General features: G+C 35.0%; 1 protein-coding gene across 1 annotated transcript in view; it reads left to right on the plus strand.

The window, feature by feature from the left end:
- The first annotated feature begins 7814 nt into the window (after window positions 1-7814).
- Window positions 7815-20655, plus strand: part of LOC123539388 (E3 ubiquitin-protein ligase TRIM33-like) — a 33503-nt gene continuing 20662 nt past the window's right edge. Inside the window, exon 1 of the mRNA XM_045323956.2 lies at window positions 7815-8570. Coding sequence (XP_045179891.2) covers window positions 8499-8570 — 72 coding nt within the window. The 5' untranslated portion in view covers window positions 7815-8498. The remainder of the gene's footprint in view (window positions 8571-20655) is intronic.

Below are 20655 nucleotides of genomic sequence, written 5' to 3' on the forward strand. Positions count from 1 at the left end.
ACTCTGGTGACATTTTTCATGAATTATTCCCCCTTTTTACTTAGAATTTCAGGTTAAAGTTTTGGTGCACTTTCACGCTACCTCTGTTATTACTGAATGGATTTGATTCAAACTTAAAATAGTTGTTCAGCATCATCACCCTCATCATATGACACAAGATGCATAACTCTGGCGCAATTTTTCATGAATTATTCCCCTTTTTACTTAGAATTTCAGGTTAAAGTTTTATGCTCTTTCACTCTATCGCTGTTATTACTGATTGGATCTGATTAAAACTTAAACAATTGTTCAACATCATTACCCTTATCATATGACACAAGGTTCATAACTCTGGAACCAATTTTTCATGAATTATTTCCCCTTTTTTTACTTAGAATTTTAGGTTAAAGTTTTGTTGCACTTTCACTCTGTCTCTGCCATTACTGAATGGATTTGATTCAAACTTAAAATAGTTGTTCAACATCATCACCCACACCATATGACACAAGGTGCATAACTCTGGCACCAATTTTTCATTAATTATTCCCCCTTTTTACTTAGAATTTTAGGTTAAAGTTTTGATGCACTTCCACTCTGTCTCTGTTATTACTGAATGGATCTGATTCAAACTTAAAATAGTTGTACAACATCATCACCCACACCATATGACACAAGGTGCATAACTCTGGCACCAATATTTAATGAATTATGCCCCTTTTTGCTTAGGATATACTTATATAGTGTTTTGATACATTTTATCTTTACCTCTCTTATTACTTTAAGTTGATATTTTTGACATAGACTCAGGCTATTGTGCAATATCTTCATCCTCAATTGGAGTCATTTACATCCCAGTGACAACTCTAGTTTCCTCACTGGATCGCCCAGTTTCACTATCCAGCATCGAAATAGTCGAGCGCGCTGTCTCCTGTGACAGCTCTTGTTTAAATCAAGGAATCAAAACAACATATGTTACAAGTTAGTTGAATATTTGGTATAAAAGAATGTATATAGTGATTTTGGAAACATAGTTTCATACTATTGCACTTGTGTCGCTGAAATGCTATTGTACGACACACAATTTTGAATATGCACGATATGATGCGTGACAGTTTAATGCACCGCGGTAAAAATGTCTTACTTGGTATTATACATGTATATTCTGAGCTATTTCAAACAAATTCTTGTTTATACGCTACTGAATTCAGTTTTCCCGGTCACGTTATCAGGATATAAAAGATGGCTACATTATAAATTTATAAACCAATATATTCCGTGAGTTTTCATGAGTTTAAATCTTTGTCCAAGTTCCCCAAAGCCGAGTGTCTACCTATACAATATGTATGCATGTGTTCGAAAAGGTACCCCACTAAAACGGCTTTGTCAATAATGATAAAGGCTAGTCTCGACTACTAAGCTGGTTGTATCAAATGACCACACAGAATTGCTCAAATGGTAATTTTGTTGACAATTCTATGCATGCACTGGCCATAAAACATTTTTTTTATAATATGATCTGAATTTGACCTTGGACATGTCCCATGCCTAATGTTCACAAACAAGTTTCGATCTCCGCTAGGTTTTAGATCGACATTTTGACAGCCAGTTTTAATAGTACTTAAAGATTAAATTCCTGTTGAAACTGATAATCCATACTGAGTAGTCACTTTAAGATAGTAAATTTAAAACAACTTTTAACTTGCAACTCTGATATCAGATTATAAAAATACGAAATGGCTAGTTCCTTTGTTTATTTCCAAATATGCTGATACACGACTGATTCAGCATGTTTTAGCTAATATATGGTAAATTATTGGATCTCGTTAAGACGGGGTTGAAAGATACATGTATGAGAACTTCCTGTATGTTTAGACAGTGTTGAACTAAATCATTCAAGATATTTCAGTAAAACTTCTATTTTATCGAACATTGGATACAATTGTCAAAATTAATGAAAAACAATAACCTTTTTCCTTTTTCTTATAGAAGTCTACGATAACACGGTATTTATACTGGGCAACAAAAATTAGACGGACTTTCATTTCATTCAGAATGCTTTATTATTATTTGTTTTTCACAATAATATTTGTACAGCATTTTTTCTTATTTTGTTGCTAGGAAAAACTAGTCTATGAATTGTATGGACGGACACATTAAAACCAGGAATCGCCGTTATCTTAAATCCATGTTTCAAGTTATATCTTTAATGCATGAACATATTAAGCTAAGGTATTATAGTACAGTGGGCTCGAACTTCACATGTCATGTCGTTAGATTCGCACGGAGGTTAAGTAACGCCAGAAATGTCTCAAAATATAAAAACAAAATGTTAAAGCATACGGATAATTGAAGATCCTGCTTAACGCAAGTAAAATGCGACAGAGTATTTAGATAAAATCTGAATATTGCGATTACGTGTTTTAAATGTAGCCTGTTCACTATCCATACATTTTCAAACGTAGGTATTGCATAATAGCAGATAATCATATCACAACACACTAATTTGTACAGTGAAGGCAAAAGTTACTACACATATAGGTAAAAGAATCATATATACCCTAAGTATGTACCTTTAAATATTTTGAGAAAACCCCTACTGTAAGTACGCAGTCCGCTGTCCGCAGTCCGCAGTCCGCGTCAAAGCAGGAAGGTCTAGGTCTAATAGACAAGTGTGATGGAGGTCGGAGAGCGGACATCGGAAAGAGGAGTAAATAAAGGGGTTTTCTCAAAGATATTTTAAACATTTTTGATAAAACTGTTGTAAGAACATTACAATAGGCATTTTTAAGTTTATATATTCGACATAACGGCCCCATCAGTCTGTCTGGTGCTACTGCCTGGGATAGCGCGTGATGATGGTTGTGGCGTGTCTGTGCGTTTGGGGATTGTTCGAACACTTCAGGTGAATCATACTCAGGCACAGATCCTTGCGAGAAACTGCTAGTCTTAAAAGAGCTCTTCAGGGTTCTCATAATGAGTCATAATAGTTGTAAATAATGTGTTTATAATTCTACTGAATAATATATCGGCTCCGAGGTCGATTGCAAAACGGTAATACCCTCCTAATGAAATGAAAAAATGGAGACGCAAACATTTCTCACTCAAGGCTCTGTACATTTAAGCCTGTAAAATCAAAATTATTACATTTTTCACATTTTAAAGCTTTTAAACTGCTTATTTTCACTGAACATAATTAAGGCATATGTTTACGACAACATTAATTTATTGAAGTTTATTTGTCTACTCATAAAGAAAACACGAGTGGCTGTTTGTGGAAGGAGATGTTATTGAACTAATTCATCTATATGTCTTCAAGTTCTGTCTGAATCCTATATTAATGAAGAATGTAGCAGTAAAGCCGGTTTGCATGGCATCAGTCATCATCGACAGGTGGCTAAATATGGTGTCATTACTAGAGTTCGATTAGGATAGGTCTTATCGCCTTTCACGGAAAAGGAACTGGTCTCCGATTCGCTGTAGCATAAAGTGTTGGGCATCGGTCTAATGACCAAGGAATCCGCTTTCAATATGTTGTATTTACATGCGTCCTATTCTTTTCAATTGAAAATCATGACGCGCACTTTCTATGAACAGCAAAAGGAAAGGCACCAAAGTGACACCAGTGCTGTTAGTGATAACGGGCCGCTGTTTTGACGACGTGCGCATATAGTCAGGGATAACGTTCCTTAGATGACGTTACAGTTGTTCCGTCTGGTGTACAGAATGGCTGGGAAGCTGATTTTAATGTTAAATGCAACAAAAATATGCAATTTATAATACAGTCTTGTTTTCAAATGGAAGGAAAAAATATAGTGTAAATTTAAGAAATGAATTCATTTTTTTCGGAGTTGATGCAAAACGAACGCCAGAATAGGATCGGGAAATTAAACAAGAATCGCTGGCGCGATTCATGGATTTGCCAATCCTATTCTGTCATTCATTTCGCATGAAACACTGAAAATAAAATTCATTTCTTAAATATTTTTCACCTGTTGTCGAAGACCACTTTTATGTTAGTTGTTTTTTCTTGCTTTTTTTTTTTTGGGGGGGGGGGGGGGGGGGGGTCGACACATTTCATGACTTGTCCCATCAATTGCACACAGAGGCTTTTAAATTTAGAAAGTTACCACTAGTTTGACCATTCATGATGTGAATGCGACTGCAAATAATTCCCTAATACCGTATCGAGTGTTGGTGTTAGCTTCTGTATTTGTTCTTTAACTGTAGAACTAGGCTACTGACATTGAATCACACAGAAAGAAAGTTGTAAGAAGGATATGATGTGCCTCACCACACGAATAGAAAAAAGAAAGTGTAAGTGTACAGGTTTTGCTTTCTGCATCATGCAGAATATTCACTATTTCAACATAGGTTTTAAGAGATACACAACTTACTTAAAATACCTTTAAACAATGCTTTGAAAATACACCACCAAACGGCTATTATATTCCGAGCAGATGAGTTTTATTCTCCAATATCAGACGAAAAAGCAGTAGAATATATAAAAGTTTCATCTCATCGGGACACGTACGCGGTCGTCGACGCATGACAGCAAGTGCAACAGCTCTATACATATTTTTCGAATAGTCTAGATAATCGTGATATGACATATTTAGTATGAATGTGTAGTATCAAGATTTTAGAATGAATTGGTGATATCCCACTCTAAACTTCCGATGTCAAATGTTCGAATAGATAATAGACAAATTAAGATTATTCATTCAGGAAAGCTGTTATCAAAAGTGTCTTTTAAGCCTAACGACCGTGTCCGGTGATCAGAATAATATTTTGATGCATGTACAGTCACGCTTAGCATCTTCCAATCGATAGCCTTTCTGTAGATCGGTCTTGTGAGGGATGTAGCCGTTCTGCAGATCGGCCTTATGAGAGATGTAGCCGTTCTGCAGATCGGCATTGTGAGGGATATAGCCGTTCTGCAGATCGGCCTTGTAACTTATATAGCCGTTCGGCCTTGTGAGGGATGTTGTTTTGCAGATCGCTTTCGTGACGGATAAAGCCGCCAACGCTGCAGCCACAAATTCAAATTTGCCATTTGCTGGTGCAAACTGCAATGATTTTCAACCCAAAATGATAATGAACATGCACAACCAGAGCAGACTAACAACGAGAAGAAGCGTAGATAGAATTAAAAAGTCACTCTATAAACTCGTGAGGGAAAATCATACTATATATCACTTAACTGTATAAATGAAGTTAACTTGAGAGCAAATCCTTTTTTATACTTTATAGTGGTATGTCAATATTACTTTGAGACAACCCCTATATTTACTCCGTACTCCGATGTCCGCTTTCCGTCCTCTGACCTCCGTCACACATGTCTATTAATACGGGGAGTAGACACTCCGTATAAATCAATACATTTATCTGTATAGACATTTGCAAATTAAGGCTACGTGAACTGTGAACACCTAAGACGATCGATTTTTCAAGGGGACCGTCTCAACATAATAATTTTAATTTATGTTTGGTAGGAAAACATTCTTATAATGATGGTAAGGTCTGGCTTATTATGTCACCGCACAGGATAAGATTTGGATTTGTCTTTCCGTCCTTCTGTTCGTCAGAGAAATGTTTTGTTATACATATCGCAAAAAAAAGTATTTGATCCAGCGTCATAACACTTTCCTGAAATGTTCTTCAATATTAGAAGTTGCGCATCTGCGACAAAGTTGAAAAGATGAGCTAGTCTGATCGCAATGTATCCGTATCCGTATTCCATGGCCGTCGTCGTCCGACATGAAAAAATCTAAACATGGTCAGCATTGATCAAAATGTAGGTCAGCAGGTAAAACATTGTGAAAACTGTAGTAAACGTAATATCTTCCTCTGTTATCATTATACGCCCGAAATGCGTATTTTTGTATGACACAGGTGTTCATCAGACCGTCAGTGTGTCTGTGTGTCCGTCTGTCCGTTCGTGCCGACTCCGCTCTTTAACTCGTGAACCCCTTGAAGGATTTTAAACAAACTTGATACAAATTTTCACCACATAAAGACGACGTGCAGAGCGCCTGTATCAGGTGGCTCGCTTTAAGGTCAAGGTCACACTTAATAGTCAAGGTCATATGACATTGTTTCGTGTCGGCTCTTTAACTTTTGATCTGTTTGAAGTATTCTAAAGAAACATTGCACAAATGTCCACCACATTAAGACGACGTGCACAGCGCATGTTTTGGATGGCTAGCTACAAGGTCAATGTCACACTTAGGGGTCAAAGGTCATATAACTGTGTTTCGAGTGCGACGTGTATCCTGAACTGCTTAAAGAATTTTAAAGAATCTTGGCTCAGATGTTCACCACATTGAGACGACGTGCAAATCGCATGACTCGCTTCAAGGTCAAGGTCACACTTAGGGAGTCAACGGTCACATGAGTATTTTAAGTTTCAAGTCAATAGCTTTGATAGTAACAGAGATATTTGACTATATAAAAATCTTTAACCAAAATTTCTTAATTAAAAAGGAACATAATTCTGTAAAAATTCAAATCACAGTTATGGGGATTGTTTTTCCTGGTATAGATTTCGATAGTTCAAGTCAATAGCTTTGATAATAACAGAGATATTTGACTTTATCAAAAACTTTAACAAAACTTTCTAATTTAAAAAGGGGCAAAATTCTATCAAAATTCAAATCAAAGTTATGGGGATTATTTCTCCTGGTGCAGTCTTTGATAGTAAATAACTATTATAAACTTGAAGTCAATAACTTAGATAGTAACAGAGACATTTGACTTGATCAAAAACTTTAATCAACTGCGGCGCCGGAGCCGACGCTGACGCCGGAGCGAGTGCAATAGCTCTACTTTTTCTTTGAAAAGTCGAGCTAAGAACAGACACATCCAAATTTATATCACCTACCGCATAGTGATGATATAATAACCCAAACCCTATTGCCGTTATAAACTCTTTTTCCTACCGCGCATAATATAATCAAATTATGTTGAGACGGTCCCCTTGAAAAATCTATCGTCTTAGGTGTTCACAGTCCACGTCAGTCCATGAGCATATTAGGCCTAACTAATCTAAAGGAACCAGCGTGTGAGCCATCTGGTCTAGTCGCGTAATGGCTGCCAGGTATTTGAACACTTAGTTTTCACTTGGCATGGCAACAGAGGTCTAAATTGAAGCTAGTTTCTGTTTAAATTTCATTGTGGATGTATTTTTGACATTTTGGTAGGAAAAATGGGAGGGCAGGTTGTATTTGGTATGAGTAGTACTTCCAGGTCACAGCAGTGTGATTTTGATGTCAGTTTACAGTAAGCAAATGTGACCAGAAAAATCTCTCTTAGAAGATACATGACCCCTACTTTTCTCTTCATTTTATATCAGTTTTATCATAACTCTTTAAAATGAGGTAAGGATTTGTTCTCTGAAATGGGTCTAGTTATGTTTGGTAGCTCTTTAGAAAAGGTCAGTTTTATATAGAATATATAGGGAAAACTATTTAGCATATTATGACCTATTACCTCATGTTAATCATGGAGCTATAACATTTTTTGTTCAAAGGGTTTACCAGTCACATGTTAAGTGGCGATAATTAGATGATCAGAGATTGATCTAAAGGGATTCTGAAGGAAAAACAGCATGCGACTGCATGGTGATATGCTTAATTATATTTTACCACGTAACTTCAAACCTGTATTTTTGTTAATTCTGAATAAATAAAATGGAAAAAAAAAACAACAGAAAGCTGACACATTTATTAATCTTGTAGAGCCATAATTATAATAATTGTTTATAATGTCAGATTTCTACATACAGAAACAAACATTCTTCTTGAACGCAGAGAATGTTTCAAAAGAAATTGTTGTATAAACTCCAAAAATTAGTTTAATTAATTCAATCGTATTGTGTGTGAAAAATACAATGTATTTAAATTAAAATAACAATGATTTTTTTTTTTAAAAAAGGCCGACAACGAAGTTACATTTAGTATTCCGAACTTTTAGATAAAACTGCAGACAATCATCTAGGTTTAACACACATTTAAATGGTGAAGAACAAAGCAATATCAAAAACAAATATTTTCAGGCAACAGTTTACAGTTTCGACTTGCTATTTTCATTAAAATATGTCCTAATTTTATTGTTTTAAATACTCTGAATAAACGAGGCAAATACCATGTAAAAAACGACATCTTTCTCTCTGGGTAAGACAAGCCTAGATTTAGCCATTTTCACAGGGCGAAATGTAACATTAATGTAGATATTTTCCATTTAAAAACAGATGCAGGCAATAATTTCATGACAGAACTTTTGTTTTCAACAAAAAATTCAACAAATACTTTCCCAGATTTTCACTGAAAGGACGAGTTAAACTGTAAGGCGTAAGTGTGTGAGTAATAGCAGAATAACCTACGGCATACGCTTCGATTGGACGACAGCATAAGATAAGATAAATGCCGCATTCCAGTCCCCGTATCAGTTGTTCCAGGTCAAAGTAAGTTGAAAATCTCTATTGCGGTAAACACCGAGGATAGCGGATAAGTCATTACCATATGGTTATATTGCAAAAAAAAAATATAGACAAACATAGTGGATATAGTACCTTACTGATATTATTAGGCTCGGTAAGTAAGTGGTTAATTTTTCATATGGTGTATGGGTATAAGATTGCATTGACCTATCACTGAAGAAAGGTTATGGTTTGACTTCTAACTTTTTAGCTCACTTGTCACGAAGTGACACGGTGAGCTATTGTGACCGCTTATGTCCGTCGCGCGTCGTGCGTCAACAATTTGTAAAAAAATCTTCTTCTCTAAAACCACTGGGCAGAATTACACCAAACTTCACAGGAATGATCCTTGGGTGGCCCCCTTTCAAAATTATTCAAAGAATTGAATTCCATGCAGAACTCTGGTTGCCATGGAAACCGAAAGGAAAAACTTTAAAAATCTTCTCCTCAAAAACCAGAAGACCTAGAGCTTAGATATTTGGTGTGAAGCATTACCTAGTGGACCTCTACCAAATTTGTTCAAATCATGACCCCTGGGTCAAAATTGTTCCCGCCCCAGGGGTCACTTGATTTTACATAGGAAAATCTTAAAAAATCTTCTTCTCAAAAACCAGAAGCCCTAGAGCTTAGATATTTGACATGTAGCATCATCTAGCGGACCTCTACTAAAGTTGTTCAAATCATGACCCCGGAGTCAAAATGGACCCCGCCCCAGGGGTCACTTGATTTTACATATGAAAATCTTCAAAAACAATCTAAAAATAAACCAAAAGGCATAGAGCTTAGATATTTGACTGTAGCATTGCCTAGTAGACTTCTACAAAATTTATTCAAATCATGAACCCCGGGGTCAAATTGGCCCCGCCCCATGGGGTTACTAGATTTTACATAGGAAAATCTTAAAAAATCTTCTTCTCAAAAAACAGAAGCCTTAGAGCTTAGATATTTGACATGTAGCATTGCCTAGTAGACCTCTACTAAAGTTGTTCAAATCATGACCCCGGGATCAAAATTGACCCCGTCCCATGGGTCACTTGATTTTACATATGAAAATCTTCAAAAAATTTCTAAAAATAAACCAGAAGGCCTAGAGCTTAGATATTTGACATGTAGCATTGCCTAGTGGACCTCTACAACATTAGTTAAATCATGATCCCCGGGGTCAAAATTGACACCGCCCCAGGGGTCACTTGATTTTACATAGGAAAATCTTCAAACAATTTCTAAAACTAAACCAGAAGGCCTAGATCTTAGATATTTGACATGTAGCATTGCCTAGTAGACTTCTACAAAAAAGTTCAAATCATGACCCCGGGGTCAAATTGGCCCCGCCCCATGGGGTTACTTGATTGTACATAGAAAAATCTTCAAAATTTTCCAAAAATAAACCAGAAGGCCTAGAGCTTAGATATTTGATATGTAGCATTGCCTAGTGGACCTCTACAAAATTTGTTCAAATCTTGACCCAGCCCCAGGGGTTACTTGATTGTACATTGGGAAATCTTCATAAATTTGCTAAAAATAAACCAGAAGGCCTAGATCTTAGATATTCGATATGTAACATTGCCTAGAAGACTTCTACAAACTTTGTTCAAATCATGACCCTCGGGGTAAAATTGGCCCCGCTCCAGGGGTTACTTGATTGTACATCGGAAAATCTTCCAAATTTTTTCTAAAAATCATCAGTTTGACATTTGAAGCATGTAGCTCATATTACTCAGGTGAGCGATTCAGGGTCATCATGACCCTCTTGTTTATAATCTAACCAGATACTTTAGCTAAAAGTGGATGTAATGATATTTATACATTAGAGACTTCAAAAGAAAACTTTTCTTACTGGCTGAACTGACAGAATATTGAATAGGGCTTTGGAATATCTTGTTCTTGTTTTCTGATGTTTTTTGTCCCCACAGGTATCATGAATCATTCAAATAAATCAAGAATAAATTTAATTTGAATTGCTTACAACATGGGGATTATTATTCATTATTTTCACAATTCATGCGAAGTAATATCCTCTTGCTGTAGACGGGAGACAATCAAAATCCCCTTGATCAAAATCCCCTCCACTGAAAAATGACAGGGTGTTACAAAATCCCCTTCATACTTTTGCAGGGGGTATCATAATCCCCTCTGTGATTTTTACTTATTTCATCAAGTACAAATACAACTATATACAACTTAAAAGTCTATTGCATAAAGCACGTAAATACAATGCCTTTAGCAAACATAATATAATTTGGAGCACTGATATCTATATATCTGTAATGTTAATCACAGAGGGGATTATGATACCCCCTGCAAAAGAATGAAGGGGATTTTGTAACACCCTGTCATTTTTCAGTGGAGGGGATTTTGATCAAGGGGATTTTGATATACACTCGCTGTAGACTATATAAACTTAACGGTTGTTTAACACCTGTTAAGGTAGTTCTGCACTAAAACCGGAAGTGATGGCGTAACGTTATTTATCCGGAAAACGTATAATAAAGTCTGGATTTGGCATATGGAAATAAAAATCAGTTAATTAATGGCAACCTGTGAGTAAATTTATTAAAATGGCACTGTTATATTTATCTTTTTGAAGTTACATATTAAACATCTGACGCATTAAATTATTTAAAAAAAAAATGTCTTACAGGGGAAACATGAAACACTAAGCAAAAATGACAAAAGCACGATGTTAACAGTGGGACAACATAAAGTTTTATTCAGCATAAATATATATACATGCATACAGCTACTTGGTAAACATCGAGTATTTTTACCAGTGAAGATGATTTGCGGTGGAAGAAAATCACCTGTGAAAGAACAAAGAACGTAAGACAACGTATACAATAAGGTGTTAAACCCGAGAGTCTATTTTGACAGGCGTCACTGTTCATAGTCAAGATTTTCATGCTTTTTCAGTGACAATTTAAGGTTAAAAGATAGGACTGTAGCAGGCGTTTAAATTACGTATAGGATAGACAACGGCACGAGTTGTCTATCCGACTTAGACCACGTGACATAAAAACTGCAATTATTGAAAACTCTCCCACGCGTTCTATAGAAATTAGGATTAACGTGTTTTTATAAGAGTGATATCTCTGTACCGTTAGCGCTTATTTGTCAGTAGGGCATATGAAAGAATGCAGGTTATTTGTAGAAATTCAGTTTTTACTCAAATACCGGATTTACTAAGATTTGACGTTCATTAACGCTTTGAGTCATGTGCAATCACAAATGCTAAACAGTTAAATATGAATTTCTCAAAAATACTCAAAATTGAAATGCATGCTGAACAATTAGTTTTGTGAGCGGTTTGCATGTTGGCGAAACACGATGACAGATACGTTGATTCAAGAAGATGGTCTGTTGTCATTGAAATAGCCAGGTTCCGAAACTACAAGAAAGGCTGACAGCAAATCGGAGGTAAACATGTTGGATAAAATAAATATTGTTGTTTGAAGTAATCTGGTATTTTAAGTATGGACTAGTGCTTACTGGTAATATACATAATCACATACAAATTATCAGATTCTATTAGAAATCACTTTTCAACAATCGGTGAAAAGTGACAAAATAATTATGGTTATATTCATTTTTTGTTCTTATTTAAACAGGAACCAGTGTCGGTGTTTATTTATCTATCTATCTATTTATTTATTTATTTATTTATTTTGTTTATCAGGATATAAGTAGTGCGTAGATGCTCGTAGGAATATGAACACCTTTTACTATATCGTGCCTTTCTTGTAAGAATGATGTAGTTGTTCTACTTTCTAACTGGGCCAAGTTGTTCGAAACTTTAACGGGCTGTAATTTAGTTTAGTTTAGTTTATACTAATTTGTTTTAGCTCGATTGTGATGAAAACTTTAAGCTTACTGTTACTCTCGAGTCCGTTTCCTATGAAAACCAGTACTGGGGTCGTATGAAAAGTCATGGTCGTGACCCCAATGATGCTCGAACCCACGACCACTGGACTAAGCTGTTAAACTAACCGCCTGTTAAATTTCTATTCAAGATACTAGTCTCGGTGGGTGGGAAACACTAGTATGATGTTTTAGTTTTATTGTAAAGATGATTTAGTGTTTATAATCCTTAACAAGTACATATGATTTTCTAAGTTTTCTAAACTGTCGAAATCTACTGATAAAGTTAATCGACCGTTAACTCAATCGCCTGTTAAAGTTTCGAACAACTGGATCCAGTTGTTTGCAAATGTAAGGATCGTGCTGACATGTCTATTTTATAACAAGTGAACATAAAAAGCTAAAACTGTTGGAAACGTTTCAGTGAATGTGTAATTTACGTTTTTACCCAGTTTGTTCTACACTACAAATATGTAGTTAATTGTATTTCAATTTTATTGATATCTAATAACATGGGGTCATTTTTACGATATTAATATTTAGACGTTGTCAACTGAATTTACCTCCAAGTCAGTCTTACTTTTTATCCCATTGATAACTGGTGAGAATATTGCAAGGTCATTTAACTCTGGCGTTAGCCTGTATTGTTAGATGGTAAATTGACACGAAATTCACGCGTTTCTTGCCCAAGTAACCCCCAATATATATACAACGCTACTGTTGTATATGAAATATAGACGGGTACAAGTCTGCTTTGCGATTGGCTATTTACGGATTATTGTGGTCTAAGAGGCTATTATACTAGTATGACCGTAAAATAAAGATAATGAGAGGATTATGTTCATTCATTGTTGCAGGTCATTTTATAAAACCATTATACCATACATACACGAAAAAATGCCTGAATCTATATTTTGCAAACATTCTCATCTGTGCATTGTAACGGTATGATAATTTTTGTTAATCACGCCTTTCTCAAATCCCATGCAATTTACGCTAAATATGACAAACGGCAGACGGATCAGTTAACAATAGATACAAAGAATACAATAGATTGTGTTTGTTACATAATTTAAACTGACAGCTGACTGTTGTTTAAAAACTGGCATGTATGAAAATATTTAAACAAGTCACTGCAAAAAAACTCACATTGAAGGGTTCCAGCAAATTTAGGATACTCATATTGCAAAAAAAAAAAAACAACAACACAAGAACAACACGGTTGTGTTAACACTGTCTATATTGTACAATATAAAACCATCTGACCATTCAAACCATCAAAAAACGATCAATGGTGAACGAAAATCAAAACAAAGTCGATAATTTTATTATGGTTTATTCAAAAGCAAAACAATAATAACACTGTTCTATTATATTACCTTCATAGCAGGTCACAATAAGCTAAATAGTTTTCCCTATATATTCTATATAAAACTGACCTTTTATAAAGAGCTACCAAACATAGCTAGACCCATTTCAGAGAACAAATCCTTACCTCATTTTAAAGAGTTATGATAAAACTGATATAAAATGAAGAGAAAAGTAGGGGTCATATATCTTCTAAGAGAGATTTCTCTGGTCGCATTTGCTTACTGTAAACTGACATCAAAATCACACTGCTGTGACCTTGAAGTACTACTCATACTAAAATTGAGCTTCACTTCACCAAATACAACCTGCTCTCCCATTTTTCCTACCAAAATGTCAAAAATACATCCACAATGAAATTTAAACAGAAACTAGCTTCAATTTAGACCTCTATTGCCATGCCAAGTGAAAAATTAGTGTTCAGATACCTGGCAGCCATTACGCGACTAGACCAGATGGCTCCCACGCTGGTTCCTTTAGTTTAGTTAGGCCTATAAGAAAAACTGTTTTTCTGTAATAGTCTTAATTTCATTTGTATAGTACCAGTTACATATCTGCATGAAAATTACCAACTTTCAGCTTGATTAAATCAGTTTTCCAGGTTTTATGGCATTTTCAGTAACGCGGGTCTCTGCGCAATTTTTCCTTCAAAATTGATGTCGCGACAAAATTTTTAACCAGTTCTTCTAGCCAGAGCTGGTTTTGGCCCTATTTCATAAATTTTCACTATAATTTGCAAGCAAATTACACACTAACACTTCGAAATATACCAAATGTCCCCTCTGAAAGGTATAGAGGGAATGTCGCCATATGACCTTTCATGTGTCGGTGCGACGTTAAATCCAACAGAAAAAAAAAAAAGGTATAGATGGGCAAAATTTAGGGTGTAAATGTGCATTTTTTTTTTTAAAAAAATAAACCCAAAACAGTGAAAATGTGAGTTTTTAGGTTTTTATCATTTTTTGCAGCAAAATTTCAATGAAATGCTCATTTTTTACCAAAATCTGACCAAACTAGTTCATTTATATCAATATCTGGACAAATCTCAATTTTTGCCCACATTTTCTTATAAGAAAAACTGCTTTTCTGTAATAGTCTCAATTTCATTTCTATAGTACCAGTTACATATCTGCATGAAAATTACCAAGTTTCAGCTTGATTAAATCAGTTTTCCAGGTTTTATGGCATTTTCAATAACGCGGGTCTCTGCGCAATTTTTCCTTCAAAATTGATGTCGCGACATAATTTTTAACCAGTTCTTCTAGCCAGAGCTGGTTTTTGCCCTATTTCATAAATTTTCACTATAATTTGCAAGCAAATTACACACTAACACTTCGAAATATACCAAATGTCCCCTCTGAAAGGTATAGATGGGCAAAATTTAGGGTGTAAATGTGCATTTTTTTTTAAAAAAATACACCCAAAACAGTGAAAATGTGATTTTTTTTTTGGGTTTTTATCAATTTTTGCAGCAAAATTTCAATGAAATGCTCATTTTTTACCAAAATCTGACCAAACTAGTTCATTTATATCAATATCTGGACAAATCTCAATTTTTGCCCACATTTTCTTATAGGTCACAATAAGCTAAATAGTTTTCCCTATATATTCTATATCAAACTGACCTTTTTTAAAGAGCTACCAAACATAGCAAGACCCATTTCAGAGAACAAATCCTTACCTCATTTTAAAGAGTTATGATAAAACTGATATAAAGTGAAGAGAAAAGTAGGGGTCATTTATCTTCTAAGAGAGATTTCTCTGGTCACATTTGCTTACTGTAAACTGACATCAAAATCACACTGCTGTGACCTTGAAGTACTACTCATACTAAAATTGAGCTTCACTTCACCAAATACAACCTGCTCTCCCATTTTTCCTACCAAAATGTCAAAAATACATCCACAATGAAATTTAAACAGAAACTAGCTTCAATTTAGACCTCTGTTGCCATGCCAAGTGAAAAATTAGTGTTCAGATACCTGGCAGCCATTACGCGACTAGACCAGATGGCTCCCACGCTGGTTCCTTTAGTTTAGTTAGGCCTATAAGAAAAACTGTTTTTCTGTAATAGTCTTAATTTCATTTGTATAGTACCAGTTACATATCTGCATGAAAATTACCAACTTTCAGCTTGATTAAATCAGTTTTCCAGGTTTTATGGCATTTTCAGTAACGCGGGTCTCTGCGCAATTTTTCCTTCAAAATTGATGTCGCGACATAATTTTTAACCAGTTCTTCTAGTCAGAGCTGGTTTTGGCCCTATTTCATAAATTTTCACTATAATTTGCAAGCAAATTACACACTAACACTTCGAAATATACCAAATGTCCCCTCTGAAAGGTATAGATGGGCAAAATTTAGGGTGTAAATGTGCATTTTTAAAAAAAAAAAAAAAAAATACACCCAAAACAGTGAAAATGTGAGTTTTTGGGTTTTTATCATTTTTTGCAGCAAAATTTCAATGAAATGCTCATTTTTTACCAAAATCTGACCAAACTAGTTCATTTATATCAATATCTGGACAAATCTCAATTTTTGCCCACATTTTCTTATAAGAAAAACTGCTTTTCTGTAATAGTCTCAATTTCATTTCTATAGTACCAGTTACATATCTGCATGAAAATTACCAAGTTTCAGCTTGATTAAATCAGTTTTCCAGGTTTTATGGCATTTTCAATAACGCGGGTCTCTGCGCAATTTTTCCTTCAAAATTGATGTCGCGACATAATTTTTAACCAGTTCTTCTAGCCAGAGCTGGTTTTTGCCCTATTTCATAAATTTTCACTATAATTTGCAAGCAAATTACACACTAACACTTCGAAATATACCAAATGTCCCCTCTGAAAGGTATAGATGGGCAAAATTTAGGGTGTAAATGTGCATTTTTTTAAAAAAAATACACCCAAAACAGTGAAAATGTGATTTTTTTTTGGGTTTTTATCAATTTTTGCAGCAAAATTTCAATGAAATGCTCATTTTTTACCAAAATCTGACCAAACTAGTTCATTTATATCAATATCTGGACAAATCTCAATTTTTGCCCACATTTTCTTATAGGTCACAATAAGCTAAATAGTTTTCCCTATATATTCTATATCAAACTGACCTTTTTTAAAGAGCTACCAAACATAGCAAGACCCATTTCAGAGAACAAATCCTTACCTCATTTTAAAGAGTTATGATAAAACTGATATAAAGTGAAGAGAAAAGTAGGGGTCATTTATCTTCTAAGAGAGATTTCTCTGGTCACATTTGCTTACTGTAAACTGACATCAAAATCACACTGCTGTGACCTGGAAGTACTACTCATACTAAAATTGAGCTTCACTTCACCAAATACAACCTGCTCTCTCATTTTTCCTACCAAAATGTCAAAAATACATCCACAATGAAATTTAAACAGAAACTAGCTTCAATTTAGACCTCTGTTGCCATGCCAAGTGAAAAATTAGTGTTCAAATACCTGGCAGCCATTACGCGACTAGACCAGATGGCTCACACGCTGGTTCCTTTAGTTTAGTTAGGCCAGCATGTTAGGGCAAAATTGTCTGCGGAATTTAAATCTGCGGTCTTACTGTCACCCGCAGAAAACGCAGAAATAAAGTTCCCGCAGAAAAAAGTGCGGTTCACATTAATCGTGGCTAGATATCTCAAACACAAGCACACAGACCAACACATTCTATTTCACCACATTATAGGCCATGTTTTATATAAACGACTGTGAGAAAAATCTACATTGTAGAAAAATTTGTATTCACGAAAATGTTATAAAAGTTCTGATTTTCCCATAGACTCCCGTGATTATGAAAATTTGCGTGAGGTCCAAATTTTTCAAATCAGACTGGCTGAAATTCAAGTACACAACCCAATCCTTTTTATTTGCTGAAATTTCTAATTATATTCCGAAGTTTTGAAAAATCAGAGTTTAATCAAACTCTACATTGTAGAAAAAAATCGAACTACCTTATTACCGGTATTTCTTCAACACATCCTGGTGTTGGCACACTGTCAGCGATCTGGTATGCTGTTGCCAATGTGAACTGTTTTCTTTTCATCACCTATAGTGAATAAACATTGTTTTGTCTTTTAGTTGTGTATGTTTTGTGGCTGAATTTAAAACTGCCCAAACAAGAAAGCTTTGCTTCTAACTAGGTTTGGTGGAAATCCTTTAAACTGTTGATCAAAACAAAAGAAATTTAATCTTTAGTCCCCTTCTGGTTGAAAACCAGTTTAGGGGACTATAGGAATGTGCTTTCTGTCCATCCGTCCGACCGTCCGCAATTTCGTGTCCGGTCCATAACTCTGTCAGTCCTCAAGGGATTTTGACATTACTTGGCACAAATCTTGCCCATAATGAGACGATGTGTCATGCACAAAAATCCGACCCTTAGCTCAAGGGTCAGGTCCCAATAGAGGTCAAGTGTCAACAGGGGGTTTTGCCTGTAAAGTCCATAACTCTGCCATCCATGAAGAGATTTTAATATTGGCGCAAATGTACCCCATAATAAGACAATGTGTCATGCACAACTTTTATATCCCTAGCTCAAAGATCAAGGTCACAGTTGGAAGTCAAAGGTCAACAGGGCTTTTTTCCTGTCCGGCCCATAACTCTCTCCATGAAGGGATTTTAATATTACTTGGTACAAATGTACCCCATAATAAGACACAACTTTTAGACCCATAGCTCAAAGGTCAAGGTCACAGTTGGCAGTCAAATGTTAACACGGCATGAACAGTGTCTGTTTCGTGTGCCATCTATGAAGGGTTTTTAATATTACTTGGCACAAATGTACCCAATAATAAGATGATATGCCATACACAATTTTCAGCTCAAAGGTCAAGGTTACACTTGGTAATCAGATGCTAACATGACATGAACAGGGTCTGTTTATCAGAGTTTTTCCACTAGATTTTGTAAAAATTAAGAACCAACAAACTGTTGCACCATACTTTTGTACTTAACTTGTGTATATCTTGAAATGAAATATCATTCAAGATATATTCCCATCATTCACAAAACAACTTATTTGGCATGGGATATAAATTCACTGACTTTGCTTGTTCTTTCTACTTGCTAAGAAAAATAAGAACAGAGTAAAGTTGAAGTTATTTTAACATTTTTCAGTACATTACTGTAAATATTTATTGGCTTGTCAAATATGACTTTTCAGCAGAGTACTCGTCCAAATATATCAGATATCAATAGGCCTATACAGATAATCTATAAATTTACAGATTTTTCAATCTATAAATTTACAGATTAAGTGTTTAAAAACTGCTAAAATTATATTTAGACTCAAAATCACAGCTTGAATTTAATTGATTTACTTATGGTATGCATAAATAAAGGTCAATTGTAGCATTTTTGTTGACTTTGATTTTGCCAAAAACTCAAAGTCAACAAAAATGGCTGAAACTCACAAATGCCCTTAATTTATGCATACTGTTAATAAACCGATTAATTTCAAGCTGCGGTTTTGAGAATAAATGTAATTTCATCAGTTTTCATACACACAGTCTAAATTTATAAATTTACAGATAATCTGTAAAATTACAGATAATCTGTAAATATACCACTTTCCTAGACCTGTTAAGGTCACACTACGCTAAATAATATTCCCTATATTTCTATATAAAACTGTCATTTTTTAGCTCCACTATTTGGAGGATAGGGATGCTATTCTACTCGCCCTAGCGTCGGCGTATCACTTTCTTTGTTAAATGTTTTTGGCAACCTTTGTTTTTCTGTCGTATCTTTGTTGTTATTGCTTATATCTTACTGTAACTTCACATAAACATTGTTCAACATTCCAAACAAAGTATATGCAGTGGCCGGGCCCATTATACCCAAGGTCAAGGTCACCAAGGTGTTATACTAGGGTTATTTTTAAGGTTAAAATTTTTCGGCAACCTTTGTTTTTCTGTCATGTCTTTGTTATTATTGCTTATATCTTACTGTAACTTAACATAAACATTGACCAGCATTCCTAACAAAGTATATGCAGGGGACGGGCTCATTACACCCAAGGTCAAGGTCACCAAGGTGTTATACTTGGTTATTTTTAAGGTTAAAGTTTTTTGGCAACCTTTGTTTTTCTGTAATATCTTTGTTACTATTGCTTATGTCTAACTGTAACTTCACATAAACATTGTCTAGCATACAAACAAAGTACTAGTATGTACATGGGCTGGGCTCATTATACCCACGGTCAAGGTCACCAAGTTTTTATACTTGGGATATTTTTATGTTAATTTTTTTCAGAAGCTTTGTTTATTTACATGTCTTTGGTACTTTTAAATTAAAAGATAATGACTTGAAATTAAAAATATTTCTTTATAATCATCATCGGCATGTCTAATTACAATCCCCATAACTCTAATTGTATTTTTGTCAGAATTATGCCCCTTAAAGTTTTTGGCAATCTTCGCTTTATGGATTTAACTTTAGTACAATATAAGATAATGGCTTGAAACTTAAAATGTATCTATATCAACATCATCTGCATCTGTGGTAACAATCCCCACAATTCTGATTTGAATTTTGACCAAGTTATGCCCCTTTCATACTTAATCGTTTTTTACTTTAGACATAAATTCGTTTTACTGTCAAATCACTGAATAGTGGAGCGCACTGTCTTACGGACAGCTCTTGTTAGGCCTAAAGAGCTACCAAACAAATCCTTACCTCATTTTAAGGAGTTATGATAAAACTGATATAATATGAAGAGAAAAGTAGGGGTCATTTATCTTCTAAGAGAGATTTCTCTTGTCACATTTGCTTACTGTAAAATCACATCAAAATCACACTGCTGTGACCTGGAAGTACTACATATACTCGTACTAAAATTGAGTTTCACTTCACCAAATACAACCTGCTCTCCCAATTTTTTCTACCGAAATGTCAAAAATACACCCACAAAAATGTTTGTCTTGATGATCTCTAGGCCATGTTCGAAACTGGGTCATGTGGTGTC

This window comes from Mercenaria mercenaria, chromosome 18 (assembly GCF_021730395.1).
Source record: "Mercenaria mercenaria strain notata chromosome 18, MADL_Memer_1, whole genome shotgun sequence".
In the NCBI taxonomy this organism is placed as follows: domain Eukaryota; kingdom Metazoa; phylum Mollusca; class Bivalvia; order Venerida; family Veneridae; genus Mercenaria; species Mercenaria mercenaria.